Raw genomic sequence first — 27,612 nt, forward strand, 5'->3', positions numbered from 1 at the left:
CTGAACTGAACTGAAGTAATTTTATCGACAAGCATTCTTGGCACTAATCTTTACCAAATGTTTACTATGCTTTGGGGTAAAGGTATCAGAACAGACATTTGATAGACATATAAAGTTGTCTTATTGAAAATTAGATTGGATATTTCTAAGTTAAAATTTGTAGTGCAGCATGAAAAGCACTACTTAGACTTTATATTAAAATAATTAATATAAGAAATATTAAATAATATCTTGGTTGATTTTCTTAATCTCTCTCATTCTCTTGCTTTCCTAACCCTCATGTATTTTTTTTTAATTGCAGGCTATTCTTATGCAAGAAGCTAAACGTAATTAAATGTGCAGGATGAAAAGATGGCACAGGCACTGTTGGTACCCCCAGGACCTGAAAGCTTCCGCCTTTTTACTAGAGAATCTCTTGCTGCTATCGAAAAACGTGCTGCAGAAGAGAAAGCCAAGAAACCCAAGAGAGAACAAGACAATGATGATGAGAACGAACCAAAGCCAAACAGTGACTTGGAGGCTGGAAAGAATCTTCCATTCATTTACGGAGACATCCCTCCAGGGATGGTGTCAGAGCCGCTGGAGGACTTGGACCCCTACTATATCAATAAGAAAGTGAGTGTTGATTTTATCCTTCCCATAAGTCTTTAACTTGGAACTTTAATATACTTTTCTGGGGCTCATGGATACACTACACCATAAGTTTTCTATTGTTTAAGATTTTATAATACTTATTTTCACTTATTTTTAAGTACAATATAATCAGCAGAAACATAAGAAAGGAAGTCAAGATCTGGCCAAGTGAAGTGATACAGAGATGAACCATTTCTACAGTTTCACAGTCACTGATATTGAAAAAATTAAAATTGACACCAACAAAACAAAACATCTGTTATTGGTGACATATTTAAACACATAGTAAAAAACAGAATAATAGCTATATGAAAGAAGAGTCACAGGGTACATGTCCTTATTTTTTAGTTGTTTGGCCTGAGGTTTCTTCACAATAGATTTGTATTCTAGAGGGTAATAAATAATCTTTTATTTAGCATCCTCCTATAGGAAGATAGAAAAAAATGTTCACCCAAAGATACATTTTTTGGGGTCCAATAACCTGATTGGGAGTTTCTCTTAAACGTAATCTGTGACAGGCTAGATTCCAGAACACCTACATTCCAGAGTTTTTTTCACTCTGAGAAAAAAACAACGTCGAAACAGAAGACAAAAAACAGAAACAGAAACTCAAGTTTTCCCATCTATATATGATTTAAATCAACAATTATGACTGTGTCTTTCTAATACTATAATAACCACATAATTCTGTCAGAATTAGCTAGTTTTTGATGTTAAACCAACTGTACAGTATTTTATAGGAAGTGCAAAAAATTCATGATAGATTGTGTGCTCTCTAATTAGGTATTTTGGCAGCTTACAACCATGATTTATATTTCACATTCACAGACATAAAAACTGGCCCATGTAGAAACTAAAGAAACATTAATATCGCCAAGAGTTATTGGCTTACAGATTAAAGGAAAAATTGAGCACTTTTATTAGTCAAAGCCAGCCCTTTTAAAAGGAATGGCTAAAGAAACTGTATTCTTTAAGCAGCATACAACGTATAAGATCAATGATAGCTAAAGAAACTGACAAACATTCAGACCTGGAACTAGCCCTATTGCTCTGAAGGAGTGCTTCTGAAACTATGTACATACAGAGGATAATGTTAAAATACAGATTCTTTCTGTTTCCTTTTAAACTAGCTGCATGAAAGGTGGCATATAATATATATTCATACAGTTCTAAAAGTAATTTATTCCAGTACTTTACTATAGAATTGGTAAAGAAAATTTTGAAATTTAGTTACTATATTATTACACATGTTGATGAAAGTGAGATATTCCCCAAGAAACTAGAAGAAAATTCTCCTCTGGAAATAATTGATTCAAACTATATATTTGCAAAGATACCTTCAAGAGATGGCAGTATGACTTATACTTTGACATGATTAAAAGTATTTGCTACTTAAAGAAAGGAAGAGTCCTTAAGATAGGGAATTGGTAAAATTAAGGAGGAGCAAAAGATAATAATGAAGAAAAATATTAACATTTTCTCAGGGAGACAGATTTTCAGTTAGTAGTAGTCCTGAAAGTACTTTCCTCTCAGAAAGTCGTTTCACTGGGGAAAGCCTACACTGTGCCACCTAATCGAGACGTCATCAAACACCCATATTAATTAATTAAGTCAGCTTATTTGGACTCCACGCTCAACAAAGATTATCTTATAATTCGTCTTCCCATAGATCTGCTTAAAGGAAAGAATGTGCTGGCTATGCTACAACAATTATTCCAGCCCGTGTGACAGTGATCTATCTGGTTGTATATAAATAGATTGACATTTTAATTTTATATCAGGCTTTCAAGCTTGGTTAATGTGAGTCTGCCGCTAGGAAACAGAATTGCTCTCTATGTGCTAACAAAGTCAGTTTTTATTGCCTCCCTGTCTCATAACAAGAGTAGAACCCATATTTATTCATAATAGGCCATGTATCATCTTAAGAGACATCTAGAGTGTATTCTGTTGTTTGCCCTGCTTTCCTTTATGATAAGTCTATAAGGATGAAGACTGAGGGGCTGTTGAAGAAAATAGCTCTTGGGACAGAAGGAGCTATGTAGGAAGCTAATGGAGAAGTTCTGGAATTTAAAATATGGTATAGAGCTTGTTAATTATATGGAATAATTACAGGTGAAAGGCGTTTTAATATTATAAAGCATTATGAAACTTTGATTCCATCAATTAATGTTACAATTTTACATACCTAATTGAATCATATAAGCAAAATCACAATGCATTTTAGTGGCATTCCAATTGATCAGATGAAGCTTGAGACTAGTGACAGTGATTATAGTAATAGCGAAAATTTGCTATGCTCATACTTTGTCAGGTATTGTTTGAGTGCTCTAACTCGTATAACTTATGTCATATTCAATGAAAAACAAGGCATGTACTATATTTACCTCATTGTATAGATGGGAAAGTGAAGCACAGAGAGGCTATGTAGCCTGTCCAAAGTTACACTCCTTAAGTGATGAATTAGGATGTGAACCTAGGCAGTCAGGCTCCAGAGCTCTTAATCACGAAGCAAAACTATATACTATGTTTATCATATAATGAAAGAAAATGTTTTTAAAAATTATATAATTTTCAATTCTCTGATGGATATGGTTCTACTCAGAGAATGTATTCTTGCGTTAAGTAGTAAAAACTTTAGTGAACCTGTAAAATGTGCATTTACCTGGAAAAAAGAAGCAAGCACCATTCCATAGTAGATAATAACCAGTTTAACATACTTCCAGATATAAGATTCATCATCTTAGTAGCAATATATAGTACTATTTTCTTAAGTCACATCATTACTTATCACTTCTTGGAGAACAGATTTTGGAATTGACACTATTGATCTCTCCTCTATTTATCAGTCACTGTCTCAAATAATTTTCAGCTTCAATGTATCTCTCAACAAAAGAGCCCTAAATTTCAAATGCCTTTCTTGTCATTTGTTCACCATACAGGACTTCTCAGACCTCAAGGTTTTCTTTCTGTGAGGGGTTGTTCTCTAGAAATGAACTGGGATTGTGTTCTTAAGGTCTGCTTTATTCCAGAGTCAGTAAATTCACTGAAGATGCCCTTGGCATGTCATTTTTAATCCCCTTAGTACTGCAAAAGCTAATCTTATGGGAAGAGGTGAGGCTTCCATGTTTAAAGAAACAGTTCATTTCTGTTCACTCTGACCTTGGAGATTTTTCAAAATAAAATCCTCTCAATGTTACAGTTGGCTTTTTCAGGAATATTGTTTAAAAAAAATGAGTAAATGCACCTTAAACTGTGGTAAACTTTACATGTTATTGCTGTCATTGAATGTCTAAACAGACCCAGATTGCTTGAATATAATATGAAATGATTTAATCCTATGAATTCAAAAAATATTTTAATGCATCTGTGTTTGAAGAGCAGGCAACCCAGTGCCCACTCTCCCTTGTGAATAATCTCAGTGCTAGTAAAGAATAGCTTATTTTCCCTAATCAAAGCATTTTTCAAATCTATAGATTACAGTTCATAGAAAATAGTTGGTTAGGTCTATGGTCTTGAATACAAAAAGGCAATGTGCAGAGAAGTTGCTTTCTCTGCGCTTTACACTTATATATAAATATTTTCTATTCATTAAATGTAAATATTATACTCACAATATTCTATTCAAACAGAGCATGTTGTCAGTGAAAATGAATGTCTAGGATACAGCCCTTAGTTAATCATATAAGCAACATCACAATGCATTTTAATGGCATTCAAATTGATCGTGTAAAACTTGAGAATAGTGAAAACATATTCATAACTAAATGGTTATATAGAATAGATATCTTTAAAGTAAATAGCATCTTAAAGGTAAACTCACAGTTAATTGAAACAAGAGTTTATTTGCAATCCAGGCTATTAAATGCTGTGTAAAAACAAAATGAAAAAAAAAGTAGCTAACTGGTACTTTATGCTCAATGATTTATAACAACTTCTAAGCTAGTCCTCAGTGGAATGAACTGTACAAATAATTGCTGCTTGACTACAATTACAAGCAGCATGCCAATGCGTGTATATTAATATACTAAGACTTACTGGAAAAGGGAAACAATTGGGGAGTGATCAAAAGGCAGTGTGATTTATCTGGAAAGACATAATGGTGGAGATGATTTTGACAGCTGAGGACATTCCTGGAGAGTAGGGATTTTCAACCCGTGGCTGCATATAGAATCACTAGGGGAAAATGTTTAACATACCATTGTCTATGCCCATCCTCCAGAAATTAATTCTGTTGTTCTCGGGTGGATCCCGTATAACAGCAATTTTAAGATCACCCCAGGAGATTCTAACATGTGGACAAAACTAAGAACATTTGATATAAGAGTGGGTCACTGTAGATGGAACCTTGCATTACATGACCTCTCAGGTGCCTCCTTCCTCTAGGATTCTATGACACTCATCTTGAGAATCAGAGTGAGAAGTTGATAGTAAGTGGGATTGACAAGTGAACTGAATTGGCTGGAACAAAGGTGCTTCGGTGGGAAAAGAAATAAAAGATGATTCCAGAGAGACCTAGTAGGTAATCACCATCTGAGCCACCAGGGAAGTCCCAAGAATACTGAAGTGGGTAGCCATTCCCTTCTCCAGGGGTCCTCCCAATCCAGGGATTGGACCTGCGTTACAGGCAGATTCTTTACCATCTGAGCCACCAGGAAAGCCCCGCTTAAATGCTAAATTGATGATTATAGGTTTCAGGTCATAGGAATTTAGTGACAGAATGCCCTTTGAGATGATGCATTTCAGCCTTATTCTTAATGCGGCTGGTCCTTCTCAGTATTACAGCAGATCCGTAGAACCAGCAAAACCAGTTTATTCAACCTGTTTGAACATTTTAAAGTAGGACAACTACCACAGGGAAAATAGCTTCATTTGGAGTTAAAAGATTTTATATAATTAAAATATTTATAAAAGATTATTTTAATACCAGTATGTACAGAATAATCTGAAAATTTACCAAAACTGGAGACAGATGGTAAGCCTTAAATAGAATTAGAGTCCACGAAGTTAATTTACAACTTGATACAAATTTTGTGTAGGATCATCAGTTTGTATTGGGAAGTTGATACCTGAGAGACAGATTAGATAATAGTACATGGTACCTTTATTTGTAGTTATATGTTAATTTAGGGAAGAAAAAGTGATATCTAATATGTTTATACTTACACAAACTGGCTTAAACAAGTTCAAACAAATCAGGTAAAAAGTTTTTATGTGTGTAAGCTCTTCATGTAAGCCACATGTCTAATCTAGTAATTTTTTCTCATGTGTTCTTTTTCAGACTTTTATAGTATTGAATAAAGGGAAGGCAATTTTCCGATTCAGTGCCACCTCTGCCTTGTATATTTTAACTCCACTAAACCCTATTAGGAAAATTGCTATTAAGATTTTGGTACATTCATATCCTTTTTATGTGAATTGTCTAAATGTTGTTTCTAGTAGCTGATTTTATAAAGAATGTCATTCTTTTTATAATATATATATAATTCTTTCAGACTAATTGGTAACCTTGTTATTTAATCTATTGTACTCACTGATTTTCTGCTCTTTATAACAAGATTGTTGTAGAATGACAATTATGATTCTAGTAGTAAAAAGAAAACTATGATAGTAAATGAAACACACCATGTAGCCGGAACAACAGCAAATCTCCTTCAAACTTTTATTAACCTCAGTTAGACCATATATAACCACCATTAAAGAAGCATAGCCTACTGTGCTTAGTATTATTATCTATATTCCAAATGTTCAAATTTTTGTGCCTTAATTGGTTCTGTATCTTCATCACCTGGACTTTCCTTCCTTCCTTCCTTGTTTTCTTCCTTCAGTAAATATTAAACTACTATGCATCTGAATGATAATATCTATTTAAAAATCATTGAACTTAAAACTACTTACAATGAGAGTCAAAAACTATATGTAAAATGACATAATAGGTATGGATTTCAAGAAAACTCTCAAGAAGTGATAATAAACTAGCAAGGTGATCTTCAGAGGCAGTGATCCAAAATAAGCATCTTATACAAACAGATTCAAAACAAGTTAATATACAAACTAAAAGAGAGACCAAAGGGACAGGGTTAACCTAGAGACAGGGAAAGAGGACTGATAGTCTTTTGAAGTGCGTTTGAATTCTCCCAGTCTATGGTTTGATATTGGAAAGTATTTACATTTTAAAACATAAAGATTTACTTCAAAAAATGTAATCATAAGTTTTCTTAGAGTGAAGGCTGGGTTGAAATTCTAAGAGAAATCATTACAGCTAATTCTTAGAAAGGTTTAAAAACAGTGTGTGTTTAGGTATGGTATGGACAAGATACAGAAAGATAATTAAATATCCTGATAAGGTCCTGTACTCGCAATTGAAAATAAAAAGTTAGAAAATAAAACTAGCTCATTAGCAAAATTTGTCTCTCCCCTTATTCCTATGTGGTAAATGCTAAAGGAACAAGTTCCATCACTGTCAGGCTACTAGAGTTCCGAATTGCAGTAGAATCAATCAATGTGATCCTTGAATACACAGAGCTATACATTCTCAGGCTTATTATATTCCATTCATTAACCTTTTGTCCATCAGTGGAAATTTTAAAGGGTATCTGAAGTATAACTTTTAGACTTAAACTAGAAAATTCCCATTTGCTTCAAACAGAGATCTCTTTCTATTGAATTCAGTTTTGTGAGGGAATGATGCAAAATAAAAAAAAACAACGAACCAAGAATACAAAGAATATATGACAGACCTCAGAGTTTCATTGTTTTCTTTGTCATTGTTTTAAAACAAATAAGTAAAATTAATTTTACAGGTAACTTGGTTTTTTTGTATTGGATTATTTGTAAATGGCCACAATATTGTACTAGCATTTATTCCTTAACTATAATCTACTTTATTCAGCATGCTTATCATGTGCACTATCTTGACCAACTGTGTATTTATGACCTTGAGTAATCCTCCAGACTGGACAAAGAATGTAGAGTAAGTAAAAATGATTTCTTGGAATGAGAAATGCACACTCAAATTCTCTAGCAATCTCCTTTTAATTATGGTCTGACTTATGGTTTCCACTTTTTGAAGTCAAACTAAACACTTCTAAGAAACTATTATTTGCCTAATATGGAAAAAACAAGGGAATTTTTTTTGGAAGGGGACATATTTCTCCTATGAGATAGATATTTCTTCCAACAAATGATAGCATTTGATTAAGAAAGGTTATTAATTATATATACTAGCTGGTAAGCTAAATAATCATTTATCATAAAAGTTAAGATTGAATCACAATTATGCATTTTAGATAAAATACAATGACCATTTAAGCATAAATAAAATTATTTTATTCCAGTATGTTACTACTATTCTTATATTCTGATAAAACTGATTTAGGTATTTAGCTCTATATCACTAGGCAATTCAGTTATACACTATATCAGTTCAGTTCAGTTCAGTCACTCAGTCATGTCCGACTTTTTGTGACCGCATGGATTGCAGCACACCAGGTGTCCCTGTCCATCACCAACTCCCGGAGTTCACTCAAACCCACGTCCATCGAGTCGGTGATGCAATCCAGCCATCCTATCCTCTGTTGTCCCCTTCTCCTCCTGCCCACAATCCCTCCCAGCATCAGAATCTTTTCCAATGAGTCAGTTCTTCACATGAGGTGGCCAAAGTACTGGAGTTTCAGCTTTAGCATCATTCCTTCCAATGAACACCCAGGACCAATCTCCTTTAGAATGGACTGCCTGGATCTCCTTGCAGTCCAAGGGGCTCTCAAGAGTCTTTTCCAACACCACAGTTCAAAAGCATCAATTCTTTGGCACTCAGCTTTCTTCACAGTTCAACTCTCACATCCATACATGATCACTGGAAAAACCATAGCCTTGACTAGACGGACCTTTGTTGGCAAAGTAATGTCAACTTTGAATATGCTTTTGAATATGCTATCTAGGTTGGTCAAAACTTTCCTTCCAAGGAATAAGCGTCTTTTAATTTCATGGCTGCAATCACCATCTGCAGTGATTAGGTACATTTAAAAAAAACACACTTAAGTGTTTAAGTTATTTTGATGTTTAGTTATATTTAGATACATAGATTATTTAGACACACATGTGTGCTAGAAACATCACAAATCTGTAAAGGAAGCAAAATGTCTTTGCAAAACCATATTCAAATAATAACAAGGCTTAAGGGGAAAATGTGATTATGGACAGATCTCTCAAAACTTTTAAAACTTTGTAATTCGAATACTAATAAAAAAATAACAATCCCAATAAAAAGACACTGACCCAGTTAAATCTCTGTGGACATTTGTACCTAAAGTCTTAGCCAGCAACCTCTCTGCAGTCTTAAACCTGGGCCTTATCCTTCCTCCCTTGAAATGGAGACCCTGCCAATGATATCATCAAAGTAAAACATTTGATTCAATATTTTAATACAGAGGGAAAGGTCTAAGCACAGTATTTTGGGCATATTAAACTACACCCTGCTTGCACTAAAGAAGGAACGTCTGTTGATTTTTCTGCAGTAGTATTAAGGTCTTTTATTGCTTAGGATATTGTATATAAGTGTGAAGGAAAAGGTACCCCTGATTATTTCAAAACATTAATGCACTGAGGAAAACTGTGCTTTAACTAAAAATCTTTGCATTATAACAGCATTATTCCCCAATTTGTCAATCACATATAAGATTATTCATGAAAGAAACATGCTTTTTTTTTAGTGAAACAGAAGGTGTTTAGCTTAGACAGTCTATTTATGTAATGGGCTAATACAATGATCAGGTATTTGTTTTAGTGAAAAAGAAATTGTATGTTTTTACCATTATATTTTTAAGGTAATGTCCAATAGGAGATAAGCTATTATAACAAATACTGACAATTTCATTGCTGTTTTTTATAGATTTCTATGAGAATTTACAGAATCATTCTAAGCCATCATTCATCAGTGATTTAACAACTTAAAGACTTTTTTGACAGTAGATTGAAAAAGCTCCCTAGAAATTATTTTAGTAGAGAATCCAGTTCTTATGTTGAGGCAAGCCATGTAACAGAATTCTCAGTTAACATTTACAATTTGGGGCTTAACAAGTGGATATACCTGTATAAAACTATTCTGTATGTATTTTTCCCTGCTGAAATTATTGACATACTTAAACATGTATGAATTTATTTATATAATGTTATTAAAAGGCAGTAAAGGGGACACAAATATCATTTTTTGATTATGCAGTTTTCTTTTAAGTTATTTTTAGAGATGCCTATATCCATTATGAAGTCAGCTTTACAAAAGCTTTTGACTTTACACTGTTGGAAAACTTTGCACAGGTTTCCTAATCAATTATCTCCAGTCACCTGACAGCAAGGCAGCAGGAAAACAAGCAAAATGTGATTCCAGTAAAAGAAACAAACAACAAAAAACTTAAAAAAACAGAGTCCAGTGAAAAGAGAAGTCAGTTTTGACAGGAAAATACAAGTCACTCATAGCAGAAATCTTCCCTATACAGAGAGCTGGCATACCAAGGACCATATTATATAGTGAGAGTCATATTATGTAAGGCAAATCATTTCTATAGATATCAAAATTACAGGGGGAAAACACCTTGTAACATGGACAGAATCAACAACATGATTAAGAACCTAGTGGGGTCAGAGCCAGGAAAAATCAAGGTCCCCCTTGATTCTCACTGACCCAGTCAATCTAGCTTTCTAACAGGTATATCTGAACACCTGTCCTGTGCAAAGCTGTCTTAATGTTAAGCTCTAAGACCCTCTTCCTTGGATAGCTATCAACACTCACCATGTATTCCTTCCCCAAATTTTCTTCCTTTCCCAAAAACAGAAATAGGAGTAGGGACTTGAATCTTGCTCCTAACAACTCTGTAAATAACTTAGCATTGCCAAAGCATAAACCACGGGGCACTATCTACCAATATGATAAACAGAACATACATGGGAGCTGTCTCTTATGGTCTTCTGTTATGCTTGGAATCTCTCAAACAGAAATATCATGGCGATTATATGTAAATATACAAAGATTCAAACCAAAACACAAGTAACCATAAGCTTGGCATTGGAAATTATCTCTCTTCCTAATAAAATCAGCTACTTCATAATAAGTAAAGAGAGCAATTATTCTTACTCTTCATGAAATCAATTGCATTGTTTAAAAAGGAGAAAGAACATTCCTAGGAAAACTAGACATAAAAATTCTGACATACATTTTCCTGTGATTTCTTTGCTCCCTCATAAGAGAGAAATTTCTACAGAAAAAAAACTGCAAAAAATAATTTCCCTTTTTTTTCATGTATGAAATACTAGTAGACTGGAAAATATAGTGAATTTTAATAAAAGTAAATTCAGTCTTCGTGGATTGAGTGAAGTGATCTGAAGAACAAACTTAGATCATGCTTTTTAAAAAGAATACAATGTTGAAAAACAAATACTGTCTCCCAACTATTTTTGGAAGAAACAGAAATAACTTATATTGTCAACATTCAAAGGAGAGGGCTGGTAATGCTCTACCAAACAGCAAATAGAAAAGTATTTCACTAGTTGAGGGACTGAAATTTGAATTTGAGCATGTTTAAATGAGAGTTCCTTGGACTGCAAGGAGATCCAACCAGTCCATCCTAAAGGAAATCAGTTCTGAATATTCAATGGAAGGACTGATGCTGAAGCTGAAGCTCCAATACTTTGGCCACTTGATGCGAAGAACTGACTCATTGGAAAAGACCTTGGTGTTGGCAAAGATTGAAAGCAGGAGGAGAAGGGGCTGACAGAGGATGAGATGACTGGATGGCATCACCGACTCAATGGACATGAATTTGAGTAAACTCTGGGAGTTGGTGATGGACAGGGAGGCCTGGCGTGCTGCAGTCTGTGGGGTCGCAAAGAGTTAGACATGACTGAGCAACTGAACTGAACTGAAATGATTTAGCCAAGTGCATAGATATAGTAACTGATGTGAGGTTAAATTCAGGAATTTTGTTATCCTTGGATTTTGGTAATTGTGTAGACACATACACATAGAACACTAATGAACTGAAAATTTTTGGTGAGCATATGAGAGAAGCAGATTTACAGCGTTATGCCTGAATCTTAAGGATATAAAGGGGAAGTTCATTTTTGATATTAGATACATAAAATATCTCCTAAATTATCCTAATCATTAAGAAGTCTGAATGAAATGTTTTATTATAATAAACAAATCCAAGAAATGTTATCTCTAGAGCTATGCTGTCTAGTGAGGGAGAAGGGAGACACATGCAGCTTGAAATTTGAAACTTGAAATGTGGCTACTTTTAATTGTTGAAGAGATAACATTTTAGACACATTGGTTTAAATAAAATAATAACACGCAAATTAAGTTTACTCATTTCTTCTTTTTATTTGATTACTAGAAATTTGAAAACTAGATACGTAGTTTGTATTACATTTCAGTTGGACAGTGTTACTCTAGAGGATCAAGCCTGATGATTATCCATAAAACACAAAACTATTACTATCAAACCTAAATATTTAAACAAGATCAAATTCTTAGTAGAAGGTATTCTCTCTTCAGTTTAACCCTTTACTCATAAGACTAAACTAGTAGATTTTTTGGAGGTGGGAATAAAGAATTCCATCTTAGTGAACTGAAAAACCACAAAAGAATCAGATTTGCTATATTTTAACAGTTCAAATGTAATTGCTAATTTTTGTTTGGATGCTTTTCCTAGATACACATTCACTGGAATCTATACCTTTGAGTCACTTATAAAAATCTTGGCAAGAGGATTTTGCTTAGAAGATTTTACATTCCTTCGTGACCCATGGAACTGGCTGGATTTCAGTGTCATAGTCATGGCGTGGGTATTTTTAAAAACATGTTAAGCTCAATGGCATGAAACAGTTGTAGCATGAAACAGGTTGTTGCGACATATTTTAAATGTAGAGTTTGCTTGTTAGCCAAATTAACTATATGCCTCATATATTTTGAGAATACATATTAGAATATATATTGCAAGGTAAATGTATCTGATAAATGAGCAATAAATGGAATTACTTTCATGTCATAGTCTTCTACTTCATCAAAATGAAGTTATTCATTGACTATAAATTTAATACCACCAACTGTACTTTAATTAGTTTTGCAAACAAACGTTCATATTAGTGAAAACTGTATTGAAATAAAGCAACAAAATTTTATTCCTTAAAGGCAGCTTTTAGCACATGGCACCCTGAAGTCTAGCATTTCCATAAAATTCAAGGGGCTCTATAGGCCAAACCAACCCACTTTTCATTCTGTATTTAGTATAAGCTTTGCCAAAACTATCAGTAACTCTGATTTAATTCTACAGGTATGTAACAGAATTTGTAAACCTAGGCAATGTTTCAGCTCTTCGAACTTTCAGAGTCTTGAGAGCTCTGAAAACTATTTCTGTAATTCCAGGTAAGAAGAAACTGGTGTAAGATGGTAGACCCCTTATGTCTCCAACTTTTCTGTTATTGTGTTTGTGTGTGAACTCCCTATTACAGATATGTGACAGAGTTTGTGGACCTGGGCAATGTCTCAGCGTTGAGAACCTTCAGAGTTCTCCGAGCATTGAAAACAATTTCAGTCATTCCAGGTGAGAGCTAGGTTAAACACCGAGACTGACTTTAAATACACCGTAATAATACTGAGGTTGAAATTACACGTGATATTAGCCTTGTTGCTTATTATGTTTGTTTTTTTATCTTCAAGAATGCCAAATGAAATTAAATGTTTATTTATAAAGTCAGCCTTTGAGTTTAACAGAGAATTGCATGAGGCGTCTATACAAAATACTAGTTTTGCTCTCTTTCTCACCCACTTTTTTGTGCATTTATGATGTAATGTTTTCTTTTTTACATCCTGTAAAAGCTTTGCTATCATGGCTTTACTAACTGATTTAGATTTTATCATTTACTGCAGATATATTTTGAAAGTGGATCTCCTCTTATAAAGGAGAAAAGATTATTACTGAGTGGCATGTAATACATGGCATGGGATTTTTATTATCTTAAAATTCTTTTCTCCTCTAAACCACTGCAACTTGGAAAGCTAGTATTAAAAAAATGGTTGGAGAGAAACAGCCTCCTGAAACACAAAATGTGAAGTGAAAAATAACTGCAAGTTCTTCTTTACATGGTCACGGCAGCACATAAAACTACACATTAAAAAAAAAAAACTTCCTGCCTAGATATTTACCCTTTCATTTTAAACCTCCCAAAAGCACACTGCTCATAAATAAAATCTGCTCTTCATCCATTTCCCAAACCATCTGGCTGTCCATAAAGCTTTGGGGTCTAAACAGACAGGCAACTGTTTGTGGGGAGAGAGAATATATATGACTATTAAGAAGACTCGGTGGCTTGTGACATTCTTCCTCAGCTGACCTCATTCTCTCTCCACAGGTTTAAAGACCATCGTGGGGGCCCTGATCCAGTCTGTGAAGAAGCTTTCTGACGTCATGATCTTGACTGTGTTCTGTCTGAGCGTGTTTGCTCTAATTGGTCTGCAGCTGTTCATGGGCAACCTGCGGAATAAATGCTTACAATGGCCCCCAAGCGATTCTGCTTTTGAAACCAACACCACCTCTTTCTTTAATGGCACAATGAATTCAAATGGGACATTTGTTAATGTAACAATGAGCACATTTAACTGGAAGGATTACATTGAAGATGACAGTAAGAAATATTGCTCCATTGTTAATCTTAGTGTTGCTGAATAGTTTTCAACTATAAATAGTTGAGGCTGTGGGCTTGAAGCCATCTTTGTAAATTACTTTTTTGGTGTCCACTTTGGAAATGACTGAGATTAACAAATTTTACTTATCCCTAATGTCAACAGGGTAGATATGAAATAGTTTATTCTTTATATTAACAGGTCACTTTTATGTTCTGGATGGACAAAATGACCCTTTACTATGTGGAAATGGATCAGATGCAGGGTAAGGAAAATTTTTTTTAAGATATAGAATACTTTGGGAAAAAGCAAAAGTAAATAGGAAGAAAATATACAAGGGTAGTCTTGCATGTGTTTAATAAAGAGTGGTGCTACCTACCTTGGAAGTACTTTCTCCATCTTTTGGGATTGGTATTTATTCTAACCTCATAGTGATTAAAATCATCCCTTTGTGTGAAGACCTTTTATCCAGAATTTCACAGATAAGATGTACATGAATTTTTTTTTCAAGAATGAAGGTCCAGTGTCTGTCTTATCTGAAAATCCATCAGAGTCATTTAAGAACTACAGGGAAGGAAAAACAAGATGGGCACATTTTGACTGATGTTAGGATGTGTTCCCTCATAGCTCAGTTGGTAAAGAATCTGCCTGCAATGTAGGAGACCTGGGTTCAATTCCTGGGTTGGGAAGATCCCCTGGAGAAGGAAATGGCAACCCACTCAGTATTCTTGCCTGGAGAATCCCATGGACAGAGGAGCCTGGCAGGCTATAGTCCATGGGGTCACAAAGAGTCGGACATGACTTAACGATTAAACCATAAACCACCACCAGGATGTGTTGATGGGACAAGTTTTGCCCTGATTGGAAAAGATCCAGGCTGTAACATGGTCATCAGGGTGCAAACCCAGTTGGAAAACTGCTTTGAGAAACTCAGATACTCTTGAAATTGGATGAAACCCTGTATATAAGGAATCCAAGTGGCAGATGTATGTCAAAGGCATGTTCTGGTCTGCATGTGCATATTTTACAGTTCTTTTCTGTCACATTACACAAGAGATGCTGTAATGTCTTAGTCATCCTGCTAGTCTCCCATACTTAACATATTTTGCCAAAAGTACTGCAAATTAATTACAAGTCAGGGTGCTGTGCTGTGCTTAGTCGCTTGGTTGGGTCCGACTCTTTGTGACCCCATGGACTCTAGCCCACCAGGCTCCTCTGTCCATGGGGAATTCTCCAGGCACAAATACTTCAGTGAGTGGCCATGCCCTCCTCCAGGGGATCTTCCCAATCCAAGGATCAAACCGGGGTTTCCTGCATTGCAGGTGGATTCTTTACTGAAGCCCATAACTCAGGATCAAGAGTGAAATTTTTTAAAGCCAAGGGATAGCAATAGTAACTCTTAGATAGCAGAACTTACAGAGAACATATTTTGACTCATCCCAGAAGATTGGAGAAGGAACTGGCAACCCACTCCAGTGTTCTTGCCTGGAGAATCCCAGGGACGGAACAGCCTGGTGGGCTGCTGTCTATGGGGCCGCACAGAGTCGGACACAACTGAAGTGACTTAGCAGTAGCAGCAGCAGAAGATGGGAAACTGGTGTGGTCATAAAGATCCAAGATGATTATTAAAACCATATACCAGTAACAGAGATAGAATTTTGGGGAATTTTTTTTTTCCTGATAGTTTTCCCAAACTTTGATAGGAGAGGGTGGAAAACGGGAGCATAAGTTCTACAGTTCATATACGTGTGTGCTAAGTCACTTCAGTCGTGTCCAACTCTTTGTGACCAATGGACTGTAACTTGCCAGGCTCCTCTGTTCATGGGATTTTCCAGGCAAGAATACTGGAGCGGGTAGGCATTCCCTGCTCCAACTGTTCATATATACCTGGGTTAAAATACCAACTCCACCATTTACAAACTCTTGACCTTGGAGAAGAGTGAAGCTCTCTGTATTTAAGTCTATTTGTTTCTAAACTGAAGAGTAGTATCATATCTCCCTTCAGGCTGTTATGGTGATCAGTTACTCAAGCACTTGGACTGGCACCTGGTCTGTCATAGACATTTATTGCACGTTGGCTATTGTTTTTATTATTACAGTTAATGTAAAAGCCTAGATAAAATTTTGGAAAGGGTTGGTTAATGTATACTTTATCTCTATTAAACCACAGTAATCACTTCCCTTTATTGAGTATCTGTTATGGGTCAGGTAATTTACACAGTAAAATTGGTAGTCACTCTATTGTTAAACATCAAATAAAATTCTAAAGAAATCTACTCCATTTTAAGACTCCCTATAAGGCTATAGTAATCAAGACAATATGGTATTGGGAAATACTAGATATAGATCAATGCAAGGGAACAGAGATTCAAAAAAAACAGACTACAAAAACGTAGTCAACTAATTTTTGACCAAGCAAATTCAATTCAATAGAGACAGGAAAGTGCTTTCAAGAAAGAATGCTAAAAGAATTAGAGATTCATGTGCAATGAAATGAACTTAGATACAGCTTTATACTATACACAGAAAGTAACTTAAAACCAATCATAAACCTAAATGCAAGACACACAAAACTATAAATATTCTTTAAGAAAACAGAATAAAAGCTATATGACTTCAGATTTTTTGATGAGCTTTAAAGTATAACCCCCATAGCATAAAGAAATAATTCATAAGTTGGATTTAAAAGCTTCTGCTCTGCAAAGACACTGTAAAGGGAGTGAAAAGACAAGCCACGGAGTGGGAAAAATATTTGCAAAATACATATCTGATAAATGATTTGTACCCCCAATACACAAAGCACCCTTAAAATCAAAAAAATAAAATAACCCAATTTTAAAATGGGCAAACTGAACAGATACCTACAAAAGAATATACACAGATGACTAATATGGATATATAAAGATGCTCAACATCATTTGTCATTAGGGTGTTGAACGGTAAAACAATAATGAGTTACTATTATATATCTATTAGAATGACTAAAATTAACAACAACAAAAAAAACCTGACAATACCAACTGCTGGTAAAGATGCAAAACAGAAATTCTTATGCATTCACTGCGGGCCAGAATGCAAAATAGTACAGTCACGTAAAAGACAAGTTGGCAGTTTTTTACAAAATAAACACAGTCTTACCATATAACTCAGTAATTACTCCACTAACTATTTAGCTAACTAATTTGAAAATTTATATCCACACAGAAGCCTGATGTAAATATCTATTTATACCATCTATATTCACAATCACAAGAAACCAGAAGCAATCAAGTTGTCCCTAAAGAGCTGAAAAGATAAATAAACCATGGTATATTCATACAATGAAATATTATTGAGTAATAAAAATAAATAGGCTATCAAGCCATAAAAATATTGATGAACCTTAAATGCATCTTAATAAGTTTAAAAAAAAAGGCAATCTGAAAAAGCTATATTCTATATAATTCCAATTGCGTGATATTCTGGAAAAGATACATAATAGAGATGATAAAAAGATCAATGTTTTCCAGGGGTTCAGGGTAGGGGCTTGACTGGGTGATGTATAGGGGATTTTTTAGGGCGGAGAAATTATTCTGTATGACTCCAAAATGGTAAATATTATTTGTCAAATTTACAAAACTTTACAGCACAAAGACTTAATACTATATGCAAATTTTTTCTAATCGTGTGAGGACGAGAGAGCTCAGGTTGAAACACAGAATGTGACAAGTATCTAAATACATTTAAATAATAAACCGAAGGAAGGGAATAGGTAATAATCTAAGTAACTTTGGAAATGAATGGAGCCTATAAGACTAAAGGCAAAAGGAACTATACTCTTCTTGATAAAGTTGTTTCCCATCACAGTATGGATTAACAATCCAGAAACAATTATGCATGTACACTGGCACTGAAAAATTAAGTATATAGATAGTAGATGACAGAACTCAGGTTCCTCACTTTTGGAGTGAGGGGTTACAGATAAGAAAAGGGAGGAGTCTGGAATGATCCAGCAATAATGAAATAAAGTTGGAGAAATGACTATGACCTCGTGTTTAGTTTAACCTAGGCACAGGTTATAGTATTAGAAACCAAGATCTGGGTGCCATGTTTATCGTCAAGGCAGTGTCATTGCTTCTGGGCCCTCAGTTGGCAGGACGAGGAGACAAATGTGTCTACACAAACACAGACACACATTTATCATGATTTCTAATGCCACTGTTCAGTAAAAGAGCAAAGGCTCCTTGGAGAAATGGTTGATTCTAGGACTGGGGCAGGAAATATGAAAGATGAGCCTGGACCATATCGTAGTGCCAGAATCTAAGAAAGTGTGGAAAAACAAACAAAAACAAAATACATACCACCATGGATTATGGCAAAGAGATATAGGAGTCACCTGAAAATCTCCCAATGGCCAAAAGTGGAACAACATAAGCAAAACTATACAATGATATTATACATATAATTGCATTATAATTCAAAGTGTAAGATGAATATCCATGAGTATATACTCATAAAACAGATTGAATAATAGATAAATAAATAAGATAATAGATAAATCTCATGTAAAATTCCAAATAAATTTCTGCACATACTCGACTGTTAAGAAGGTAGATCATAATTCTCTGCTCCTTGTGTGTAGGCGACACATAATGACTATTCTAAAGACAGCAGGATGGAAAAACAAGGGAAAAAAAGAGTAAATTTACAGTGGAGAAACCAGACAAACACTATCTCAAGTCAGGTGATGAAAGTTACTATCAACAGTGATAAGTCATATTGATAGCATGTACCCTTGATATGATGTAAGATAATGATACTTTACATCTGTGGTCTTCCTCCCAAAAAATCCATAACCTCAATATCTAATCATGAGAAAAACATCAGACAAATCCCAATTGAAGGAAATTCTTCAAAATACTTAACCAGTATTCCTCAAAAATGTCAAGCTAATCAAAAACAAGGGCAAATCTGATAAGCTGTCACAGCAAAGAGGAGCCTTAGAGAGACACGCTGACTAAACGTAATGTGGCCTCCTGGGTGGGATCTTGGAATGTAAAAAGGATATTAAGGAAAAACTGAGAAAATAAGAATGAATGATGGACTTTGGTTAATAAAATGTATCAATATTGATTAAAACATACCAACGTAAGATGTTAGTAATACAAGAAACCAGGCATAGGACATATGGGAAGTTTCTGTACTCTGTAGTTTTTCTGCACACCTAAAATTATTCTATAATAAAAATTTTATTTTAGAAATTTTTACAGAAGTGGCTAACTAAGTAACTCATTAAGCAGTTCCCTACCTTTTGGCTGTTTTCTGGGTTTTCATTTTTAATCACTGATTGCTGCCACTTTGAAAAGAGAGGTGTCCGTGCAAAAATGTGTGATTTCTGCCACTCTGCCATGCTAAACGTCTATAAATAGGACTCCTGTGCACCTAAGTTTTCTATTGGTTTTCCTGATAAATTTCATCTGATAACAGTTTCACTGTTGAGCAGTTACCTAAAGTGTTCCGGATATGAAAGCAAGAAAATTCATCACAGACAGCAACTCTGGGTTTTAACAATTCCTATAAATCAATATGGATTCAAATAGCTATAACTGCTCTGCTGAGCCCAGCTCCATTCCTCTCTCTTGCAGCCAATGTCCAGAAGGATACATTTGTGTGAAGGCTGGTCGAAACCCCAACTATGGCTACACAAGCTTCGACACTTTTAGCTGGGCTTTCTTGTCTCTATTTCGGCTCATGACTCAAGACTACTGGGAGAACCTTTATCAGCTGGTAAATGTGTTTGTCCCTTTGGGTTGCAATAACAAAATGCCATAACGGAAATACATTTCTCACAGTTATAGAGACTGGGGAGTCCAAGATCAATACACCAGCATTCTGGCAAGAGCCTTCTTCCTGGCTCATAAGCTGATACCTTTTTGCTGTGTCATCACCTGGAGGAAGAGTCTAGGGATCTCTCTGGAGGCTGTTTCTCTTAGGCACTAATCCCATTCATAAGGGTCCCATTCTCATGACCTAAGCACCTCTCAGAGGCCATACCTCCTAATACCATCACATTGTGCATTAGGATTTTAACACATGATTTGGTAGGACACTCGCATTCAGAGCACAGCAGTAAGGTTCAAAATAACATGCATAGAATTTAAATTTATGAGCATATATGAAATCACAAGTATAGGCATTTGTCTATAATACTCTAAAATACTGAGAAGGGTCCATCATAAAGCGAGCGTGCCTAGGATCCCAACTGTTCATTCAGTCAGTACACGTATTTTGACATTCTTTGTTGAGAATCATTCTGCTAGGGGCTATGGAGGATGCAGAGAATGTTCATGACTTGAGCTTATAATATAGTTGTGGATGTAACAAGAACATGTGAAAATATTTTAAAATTCAATTATATAAAATTTTCAAATTCAACTTAAGATTAATCAGCACTAGGAGGGAAGAAAGATGTTATCTCTAGATGATGCGGAAAGACAGTGTGGACTGAGTAGTAACTCCACTGAAAGGAATTAAAATAGTGTTCTTACTTGTAATATTTCCCTGCATTATAGACTCTAAGAAAAAGCATTTTAGTAGTCCTCAAGTGTATATGCAATATGTACAAATTTAAAATGTGTATGCTTACATCGAATGACACTACAATCATGTCTCAAATAATTTTACTTGTGTGTGTGTGCATTTTAAAATAAATAATCTTGGTCAAATGCATTGTATGCTAATAAGCATTCGTCTTCCAACTATTTAATGTTAGTAAGCAGATCTTTCTTTGGGGACATTTTATAAAATACTGTTGAGATTGATCTTTTTCTTCCCTCTAGACATTACGTGCTGCTGGGAAAACATACATGATATTTTTTGTGCTGGTGATTTTCTTGGGCTCGTTTTATCTGGTGAATTTGATCCTGGCTGTGGTGGCCATGGCCTATGAGGAACAGAATCAGGCAACGCTGGAAGAGGCGGAGCAGAAAGAGGCTGAATTTCAGCAGATGCTTGAACAGATTAAAAAGCAACAGGAAGAAGCTCAGGTACTAAGTGACAATAAGCAAAACTGCTTTATTATTATCATCATCATTGTTATTGTTATTTAAAGTAGGCATATTGTACCACAGAGTTAAATTTGGTACTGGCTTTTCATATGGCACACTGGCATTGTCATTAGAAAAGAGAAAGCTATTGAAACTTGAAATTGTTTCCTAAGCTAGAGTCAAAGTAACTTTTTAGATATTATATATGAGGGAACTGAGGGCTTCCCTTATAGCTCAGTTGGTAAAGAATCTGCCTGCAATGCAGGAGACCCAAGTTCTATCGCTGGATTGGGAAGATCTGCTAGAGAAGGGATAGATAACCACTCCGTATTCTTGGGCTTCCCTTGTGTTCAGCTGGTAAAGAATCCACCTGCAATGTGGGAGACCTGGGTTTGATTCCTGTGTCAGGAAGATCCCTTGAAGAAGGGAAAGGCTACTCACTCCAGTATTCTGGCCTGGAGAATTCCATGGACTGTAGATGAGGTCGCAACGTGTTGGTCAGGACTGAGACTTTCACTTTCATGAGGAAATTAGCTCAGGGTAGAAAACATATTCAGGATGAGGTTAACTATGCAATTATCTTATGAAATCTCAGGGAAGAACTTTATTTTCAGTTTAATACAAAAAAAGATACATAACTGGTATTTCCAAATATTCCTATTTCACCCCTAATTACACTTGAAGTTTTATTCTGTATTGACTGATCTCAAATGTGATCTCAAATTTTGAACTCAAAACTTCATGCCTACCTACGCTTAATCATTCTTCAGGATTTCTATAGCACAATAGGGTATCAGGATATTTGGAAGGCATCTGCTATTAGAGCCAACTTTAAATTTTCATTAGTATTAAAGGCTGTTTGGGCTAGGGGCATAGAGAATGGGGCATTCATGTCTTGAGGAAAAAAGAGAGAAGAACAATATTTGATTACAAGAAAAAACATAAATTGAAAGATGAAAGTCATGGAAAGACAAATCAAAATCCAATTCATGTTAGTGAGAATTATACCCTTTACATCTTCACCAACTTTGGTATGGTCAGTCTTATTGACCATTCTCTGTGTGTGTTAGTTGCTCAGTCATGTCAGACTCTTTGCGGCCCACAGACTGCTAGGCCCCTCTGTCCATGGAATTCTCCAGACAAGAATACTGGAGGGGGCTGCCATTCCCTTCTTCAAGGGATCTTTCTGACCCAGGGATCAAATCAGGTCTCCCGCACTGCAGGCAGATTCTTTACTATCTGAGCTACTTGGGAAGCCTGTTGACCAATCTACTAAGCAGTATTTCATTTCTGTCTCATTTTGCATTTTCTTAACAATTAGTGAAGCTGAGCATCTTTTCTTGTTCTTATTTTCTATCTGTATGGATTCTATTGTAAAGTGGATGTTCAACTATCTTCCCCATATTTTTAGCTAGGTTTTCTTATTATTGAGACTGAGTAATTTTTATGTATTAAAAAAATAAGCCCTTCATGATAACTATTCCTTGCATATATTTTCTGTCAATCTGTAATTTGTCTTTCATCCTCTTAACTGTACAATTTTAGGCAAAAGTTTTACATTTTGATGAAGTACAGTTTATGAAGATTTTTTCCTGTTTCTTTGATCTTGCTTTTGGTGTCACATCTAAGATATTTTTGTCAAGTCTCCATCACAAATATTTTCACCTAATTTTTCTTCTGCAAGTTTTATGTTTTATATTTAGGTCAAAGACCCCATTTTAAGCTAATTTTTCTGTAAGGTGGTGTGATTTAAGAGTTGAGCCTTTTTAAAAATTGATTGTGTTATTCGCTTACTCATATCCGACTCTTTGTGACCCCATGAACTGTAGCCCACCGTGCTCCTCTGTCAATGTAATTCTTCAGGCAACAGTATTGGAGTGGGTAGTGAGTCCAAACTCCAGGGGTTCTTCCCAAGCCAGGGATTGAACCCAGGTCTCCTGCATTGCAGGCAGATTCTTTACCACTTGAGCCACCAGGGAAGCCCTTTTTTTTTTTTTTTTTTGCATATGGATACCCACTATTCCAGCATCATTCGCTGAACAAAATATTTTTTCCCCGCTAAACAGCCTTTGAAACTTTGTCAAAATCAATTGTCCATATGTGAGTAAGTCTATTTCTGGATTCTATCTTATTCAATTGATTTATTTCTCTTTACACCAAATCCACACTCTCTTAATCACTGTAGCTATTGAGTGAGTTTTGAAATCAGATAGTGCTAACTCCCCAACTTTATTTTTCTCTCTCAAGACTGTATTGACTATTCTTGGTCAAATATATTTTAAAATGTGTAGCTGCATATGAGTTTTAGAATTAGCTTGTTAATTTCAGTTCACATAGCTTCTACCGTTACATCTTCAAGTTTATCATCTTTTCTTTTGCATCATCAGATTTGTCTTTGTCCCACCCAGGGCATTTTCATTTCAAACATTATAGCTTTCATCTTGAAAAGCTTGACTGGAATTTCTTTTACTTCTTCCACATAGGTAACATACTGAACATACACAATACAGTTATAATAAATGTTTATGAGTCCTGAAGTCCTTTTCTGCTAATTCTAACATCTGTGTCAGATCTTGATCCATTTTAATCATTTCTATTCATTATTGATTATATATTCCTGATTTTTTTTACATTTATGGCAAACTTTGATTAAATTCCGGACCTTTGAAACTTGATCTTTTGGGGTGCTGGATATTTTTGTATTCCTATAAAAATTCTTGATCTTAGTTTGAGAACATAGTTAAATTACTTGTAAACAGTTTGATCCTTTTCCATCTTCAAATCTTTGAAGATTTGTTAGATATAACTTAGAACTTAGTCTAAGGTTAATTATTCCCTACTGCTACGTGAAAACCCTTCTGAAAACTCAACTCAATGCCCCCATTCATAATTTCTTCAAAACCACTGTTACATGTATCTAGGCTGCTCAGCGGTTGTTTTAGGAGGAAGAGTGAATCAGATCTGTTACTATATCTCAACCAGGAGCAGAAATCCAAATAATTTTTGTGCATAGTGATTTTTTTAAATGGATGTTCCCAAACATTAGAGGCCTTATTTGAATGTCAGTATATCCTTGGAATTATGTGTTGAAAATTTAAATTTTTAATAATTCTGAGTTACTCTGAAGATGCACAACATACAGCAATAGGTATTTTTTACTGAGGCTTTTTTTTTTTTTTTTTGGTGAGAAAGATTTGACAATGAATTGCTTATCTGGTTACTCAGACCAACCATATACTTAATAGTTGCTGAACATGATGACTCTATTTTCCTGTTAACACTGGGTACAGAGTAGTATCATCGTTACAGTTTATTGATCTATAAAAAAAGTCATAAACTAATTTGGTGATAATTTGAGTGTAACTTGTAAAGTATACCTCATGCTTGCCAGGAATTTCTCCTATATTTCAAGTATTCAAGAGTTTATTCCAGATTGTTACAAATAAAACACATTTGTAAGATGATGAAATGGTAGCTATTTACAGGGCAAAGAATTTTTTCATTTCAAAGCTAAAAATAAAAGTTATAGGAAATAATATATATGTGTATACACATATACACAGATAGTGCATACTAGTTGTATTTTAAAGCATTGGGTTATTCTATCATCATTTACAAAAACAGACAAAGCAATGTGCATGACAATACTAAACCGACCTACAGGACAGGAGTAAGAATGTATTCTGAAATGCAGTCATTTTAGGGTAAAATATTACATCAGTTAAAAGAGTATAATCTTTAAAATTTAGCAATAAATACACTATGTCTAGTAGAAGTTTAAAGAATCTAATTATCTATATCCTAATTAGGTCAGCCAAAATGTCAGTTCTTTTCACCTGAAAGTTAGTTATTGGAGTCCAGAGATCAAATCATGATTTGATTCAGCTTTAAGTTCATATACACAAAAGTTTAAACTGATTTCAGGGTAACTTATCCCAGTGTTTTAATTTTGATGGGGATGACACGGATGCTAAGCTAATTTTACTTCCTTCTTGACAGTGCAGGTAACAGTGACCAGTAAACAGCCCATGCTGATGGAGAGGTGGGAGGTGGGGACAGAAAGAGAGGGAGACTTGGTACACCCGTGAGATCACTGGGGCTGCAGTGTAATGTGAGTCTGGTTAATCACCTGTGACTCTTCAAAAGCTGCTATCTAGCTAATGACTTCATGAAGTCTAGCATCATTTCCATTTTTATATAATATATATTCAAAGACCTCTAAGTGCTAGTCACTGTTTAGACATGAAAAAAAAAGTCATATTCAGCTCACAAACCAAGTACAACTTTAAAAGACAAAGACAAACTGATAAAGAAATGTTTTGTCCTATGTCATCATAATTGTGTTTGGCATTTAATTTGTGATCTTTAAATGTCTAAGTGCTCAGCGTAGTGTATTCCACAGCAGTATATACTGGTATGATAGGAAAAATTTAGCAGTAAACTTTGGGACAAAATTAGAAATAGTGACATTTAAGAGGCCCAATATAATTTGGGTAGAATTATAATAAGTATAGTTAATGTGTTGAGGTTTTAAAATGAGACTTCAAAACTGGATCTTATGTTTACACTGAAGTGTAGTCATAGATATATTTTTATTTTATTTTTTAAACACACACAGATACAGTAAGTTATAGAGCCTCTTTTGTTTCACACAGAGATAAGAAAAACAAAATTGTTATTCCCTGTGGAAATATTAAGCACATATTTGTTATCTGTTACAATAAGAATTCAGCAAACCCACTGTGAAAGTAACACTATTAGCCTAAGTAAGCAGGACGCTGGCCATGTCACAGAGCTGCGTATAAACAGGTACACAGACATGGGAGGTGACAGGAAACATCTGCCTCTGAGGGAATTGGCAAATCCCTGGAAGTGGAATAAGTGACAGATTCGAGTTGACGAGTGACACAGAAAATGTGTTGTGTCGGGAGGTTACCGTTGTTGCCTTACAAAAAATCTGTTTTGGTTTTGAGTTATTTCAACTGTTTACCCAGTCTAGGAAGGGAAACCATGTCTTATGTAAAACAAATTCTGGAAGTGATTTAAATGGACCTGAGTTTCAGAATTATGTCAAGAGACTATTACCACCACTTCCACTTCCTTTTTTCCTGACAACAAACAAGTGAATAAATGATTTGGCACTATGCATTGTATGCTTTTCTCTATACAAAGTGAAAAGGAAAATTAAGGACTTTATTTGGATAAAAAGAAATATGTATACTTTCATTCTCTCAAGGAGTGCTGTAAATTATGTATCTCCTATGTATCATGCACTATGCAACTATATTTAACTTGCTCAAATTAGTCCTTCATTTATCCACTTTATTTTATACTTTTATATTAAATTTATTCATATTTATAAAGTGCCCTTAATATTTATCATCTTTCATTACTGACATTAAAAGTGATATCCATGATCAAGAATTTAATTGGGACTTCCATGGTGGTTGAATATTTAAGACGCAAAGATTCCACTGCAGAGGGCACGAGTTTGACTGATCCCTGGTCAGGGAACTAAAAACTAAGATGCTGCATACCACATGGCTCAGCCAATAAAAAGAGAAAAATTCAATTAAAAAAAATCTGGATATCTGATTATATGCATTTTATAAATATATAAATTCTGAATTAATGTTTCATTTAAATGTTAGGATTGTCTTTTATCAAGTTTTAGATCTGGGTTTCTATAATGAGTGTAGCAATCAATATAAACATTGTACATGTTTCTTGGCCCAACACATATATTTAGTACTATGATTCCCATCTGTGGGGTCATGTTAATCCCATGGAATGTGTATCATAGTACCTTTAGTTTTATATCTTTTAAAAATTTTTAGTTGAGATAAGGTTCAGAAATAGAACTCCTTAGAAGGGTGTGCTTCTCCAGAAGGAGAAAACAAAGGAAAAATGTTGTCAAAGCATTCAATATGAGTTTTATGTTCTTTTCTAAAATATATTTCTGTTATGCAGACTATTCTAAAACCTAGCTTTTATGAGATCTTGAAAAGTCAAGTCTGTCTTATTCTTCCCATATCCCCATTCAGTATCTGAGACAACTGACAGTATAATGCCTGTTTTTTACCCTTATTCACCACACATTTACTGAATCTTTTTTATGTCAAGTGACATAATATGCAGTGTGCACACAGACAGACAGACATAAACACACATACACACATACACAAATGACAGAATTCCTATCTATAGGAATAGACAAGAATATGTCTAGTGGCGAAGAGGAGAAGATAGAACAAAGAGCAGCTGTATTAGAGTTGTTTG

At 34.9% G+C, this 27,612-nt stretch overlaps 1 protein-coding gene across 6 annotated transcripts in view; it reads left to right on the top strand.

Annotated features, from left to right (window-relative positions):
• The first annotated feature begins 351 nt into the window (after nucleotides 1-351).
• LOC138075327 (sodium channel protein type 3 subunit alpha) overlaps nucleotides 352-27,612 on the top strand; it is an 83,410-nt gene continuing 56,149 nt past the window's right edge. For 2 of the 6 annotated variants that reach the window (XM_068967013.1, XM_068967015.1), the window contains exons 1-9: nucleotides 352-615; nucleotides 5,912-6,030; nucleotides 7,514-7,603; nucleotides 12,339-12,467; nucleotides 12,960-13,051; nucleotides 14,038-14,310; nucleotides 14,510-14,573; nucleotides 19,933-20,074; nucleotides 21,127-21,333. In XM_068967013.1, coding sequence (XP_068823114.1) covers nucleotides 352-615; nucleotides 5,912-6,030; nucleotides 7,514-7,603; nucleotides 12,339-12,467; nucleotides 12,960-13,051; nucleotides 14,038-14,310; nucleotides 14,510-14,573; nucleotides 19,933-20,074; nucleotides 21,127-21,333 — 1,380 coding nt within the window. Of the gene's footprint in view, nucleotides 616-5,911; nucleotides 6,031-7,513; nucleotides 7,604-12,338; nucleotides 12,468-12,959; nucleotides 13,052-13,137; nucleotides 13,230-14,037; nucleotides 14,311-14,509; nucleotides 14,574-19,932; nucleotides 20,075-21,126; nucleotides 21,341-27,612 lie in introns of all 6 variants that reach the window. The other 4 variants (XM_068967012.1, XM_068967014.1, XM_068967011.1 and 1 more) reach the window with 3 other exon arrangements.

This window comes from Capricornis sumatraensis, chromosome 3, assembly GCF_032405125.1.
Source record: "Capricornis sumatraensis isolate serow.1 chromosome 3, serow.2, whole genome shotgun sequence".
Taxonomy (NCBI): domain Eukaryota; kingdom Metazoa; phylum Chordata; class Mammalia; order Artiodactyla; family Bovidae; genus Capricornis; species Capricornis sumatraensis.